The sequence below is a fragment of the Aphanomyces invadans genome (genome assembly GCF_000520115.1).
Source record: "Aphanomyces invadans strain NJM9701 unplaced genomic scaffold supercont1.284, whole genome shotgun sequence".
In the NCBI taxonomy this organism is placed as follows: Eukaryota; Oomycota; class Saprolegniomycetes; order Saprolegniales; family Verrucalvaceae; genus Aphanomyces; species Aphanomyces invadans.
The window spans coordinates 1-3,408 of record NW_008580429.1 but is presented as its reverse complement, the minus strand read 5'-3'; the positions used below and the strand labels follow the sequence as shown (position 1 = coordinate 3,408).

The 3,408-nt window shown below is 43.5% G+C and overlaps 1 protein-coding gene across 1 annotated transcript; it reads right to left on the bottom strand.

The window, feature by feature from the left end:
• Positions 1-1,299: 1,299 nt before the first annotated feature.
• On the bottom strand, positions 1,300-1,951 carry H310_15274 (hypothetical protein; the record flags this gene model as incomplete). Its single annotated transcript, XM_008883260.1, has 3 exons — positions 1,300-1,601; positions 1,672-1,849; positions 1,907-1,951. 3 exons carry the CDS (start codon positions 1,949-1,951, stop codon positions 1,300-1,302), a joined length of 525 nt encoding a protein of 174 aa, XP_008881482.1.
• Positions 1,952-3,408: the final 1,457 nt, after the last annotated feature.

Below are 3,408 nucleotides of genomic sequence, written 5' to 3'. Positions count from 1 at the left end.
ATATCAAACAGGGACGAAAGTCGGTCATAGTGATCCGATAATTCTTAGTGGAAAGATTATCGCTCAACGGATAAAAGGTACTCCGGGGATAACAGGCTGATGACTCCTAAGAGCTCCTATCGACGGAGTCGTTTGGCACCTCGATGTCGACTCAATCGACTATGCCGATCACGGTGATGGTCGCTACGTATCAGGAAATGGAAGGTTCCGACTCCTCAGTGGCAGCTGACCTATCCGACACGGATGATGTCAACATGTCCGAGGGCGAAGACCTCTCCTTGGTCCACCTTCCCTTGGTAGCTTGAAAGGTAAACAACCAATTTACTTTCCAATTATTTACGATTTACTCAAGTGCAATTAACATCAATTAATTGTGCTTGCTGTCTCTAAAAATGCTTAACAATGGATTCGCTTGCCAATCATGATTGGCAATTCATTGAACGTGGATTTTACAAATGACAATACCTCCGTGGCGTCGTTGGTGCAGTGGATGGGACTGCACCAACGACGCCACGGAGGTTTTGTCCAATAAGGTTGCAGTGTGTGGATGAGACCCTTATTGACATTCAAAGACCACGGGTTTATGATGGTTTTTACAACAGAAATGGGGACCCCTCTTTAAACATCCAAGCACTGGTGGATCATCGTATGGTGTTTTTGTCCGTGGATATTCGACCGGGATCATTTTCAGGCAAGAATATTTGGAAAGTGTCAGAACTGGGTCAAACAATTCGACGTGAAATGCCAACTGGCTGTCATATAATTGGGGACTCTGGATACACTTTGCTGTCTTGGCTATTGACACCGTATATGCCGCACGAAGAAAATGGGGCATTGTCCAAAATTCAAAGGCAATGAAACTACCGATTGTCGAGCACAAGTTTTCCTTTCGAATGCGCCTTCGGTCGTTTTATAGGAACGGTTAACTGTCATGAACGAAAGTCGCTGGACCACACAGTTGCCATCACGACATGCTGCTCTGTTTTGCACAACATGTTCATTCACTTCAATTATGGTCTTTTCTCTCAGCCGTCGCGTCGCCGCGATCGTAACCTGTATGTTCAACCCAATGACGAGCAAGACACAGAAACAAATCCGTTTATTCGTCGCACTGCTCAAGCCAAACGAAATGGAATAGCCAAGACTTAAAGCAATACTGTATCAATGTGAGTTTGGCAATTGTAAAATTTAACAATGAGATTTTTAACACTTGTAATGCTACTTCGACAATGACACTTAGACATTGCGACTTCAACAATGAGACTTTGACAATTACAATTCGAAAATTGTAAACTGTATTTACTTATCCTTTTGAGCTACCAAATGGTTTAAGAGCTGCGCCATCGTGTCGGACTGTCCCTGAATCGCACGCAAGACATCGTCCAACGTTGCTCCCGATGGTGGAGCAGGCGCCGGAGCCTGCGTCGCTGCCATGGATGTTCCCAAGTGGATCAATCCATCTTTGGTGGCCATAAGGCCAGCATCTAAAGCCTCACTGTAGCTCTTCGGTTTCGCTGCCTTTATTGTTTTTGGAGGTCGTGTGAACGACTTGTCGGTTTCAGAATCCGACTTCAACTCTTGTTCTTGCTTGATTTCGTTTTCTATGAATACATTTCCATTGCATTAAAAACAAAAATACATATATCGTGATATACCATCAAGAGTATTTACTGGGCTCGACCAATGCTTCGTCCGTTGACATCAATGAGTATCGCTGGAAGCCTTTTTTGTCGCTCCAAAATTCCATCATAACGTCGTAGTGCAGTGGCAATGCACTAGCTGGACCATTACCAGTCTTGCTGGAACTCCAAGTTTTCGTCAATGCCCATGCGGCCTTCATTTTCAAGAACTATAAAGCGAAAATATACAATATATTATGGGAGTTTATACAGATACAACAACTTACCTTGTCTTGTACTTGAGCAACGGAAAACTCTTTCTCCGTCGACATGCTCAACTCCACTGCCAGCATAACTTACGCCGCCTTCTTCTCAGCGTTGTTTTTCGAGTCGAAACGCTTGGCCAACTGCGACTTGTACCGAAGTCGCAACAATTCATGGACACTCTTGTCGTCTCAAAGCGAGCCTCGCTTTGGGGTGTCGACCGACATGCGTTTTGCGCGTCTGGCCTTCTTGGCCTTTGGCGTTAGTTGCGCTATGTACCGAGTGTCAGCATAAGTTGAAAGTAGGCATTGTAGTGAATATCATGAGTTTCTACATCATGCGTGTGAACGTCGTCGTCATCACTCATGGGTCAGTTTGCAAATTGACTGTAAAGCAGGAATGGCTGGTACAGGGCAGGAACGCCACATCCCAACCAAATTGTCAGGCAGGAACGTGATGCGAATTTCGGATAAATTGACCAATCAAATTGATTTTATCCCAGCCTGAATTTCAAAAAGCTGGAATGGATTATTCAGCGACCAGGCTCAAAAGAGAATAAATGGAACAAAACAAGATGAAACAAATTTTGGAGACCCTGTTGCAAACCATCCAACACCAACATCAAACAATGGAACCCGTCGCAGAAACGCAACGCCAACAACTCATGGCCCAACACGTAGCCTCCGTGCGCTATGCCGATAGCTTGCGACGACAAGAAATCTAGGTGGAAGGACTCAAGATGCCCGAGTACTACGGAAAAATCGTCGAAAGCATTAGCCTGTTTATTCAACAAATGACGACCGCCTTCGCGACTAGTTGTACGCCCTGAAGCAAGAACGTTGCCATGACTTAGCTGATTATGTTGGCAAGTTCAGACGCATTTGCACGCAAATCTGTGACATGATCCGCCCTTCATTTGAAAAGGCAATCCCTGGCGCCCCCAATGCCCCTTAACTTGCACAGAATTTCGTTTCGCATAATTTCGTTTCACAGTAATTGAATTTCGTCGTGTAATTGGTGCATCTCGTCGTTGTCGAAAATGGGTTCATTTTGTCCAATCAAAAAAACAGTAGGAAATTTGGCGAAAAATTAAACACGGTCAAAAATTAGTATATATAATCAATGCAAATTTCAAGATAACAGGCTAGTACCACTGGGAGAATTTTTCCGTCGTTACCTGTAATTTTTTGTGGTTGGTTTTGCAGTGACATGATCAATAAAATATCCAAAAGTTATCGACTTTCGTTGTTCAATTGGCTTCATTCGTGCCAATGTGAAAATTTATTTAATTTGTTGCCAGAGATTTATGTTACTCCACCTCATGCGGAGGAAGTCGAGCAGGTATGGATACATTTGCCATTACACCACACTGCACACTTACAGTAATCCCTGTATTAATGGAAGCAAAATTTTGACAGATTTTTTTATTGATTTTGAGAAGTAACTGTTTCATAGAAAATACAGGGAACGACAGAAATCCTTCCCCCGTGGTACTCGACCATACTTCTGGAATATTAATATAATC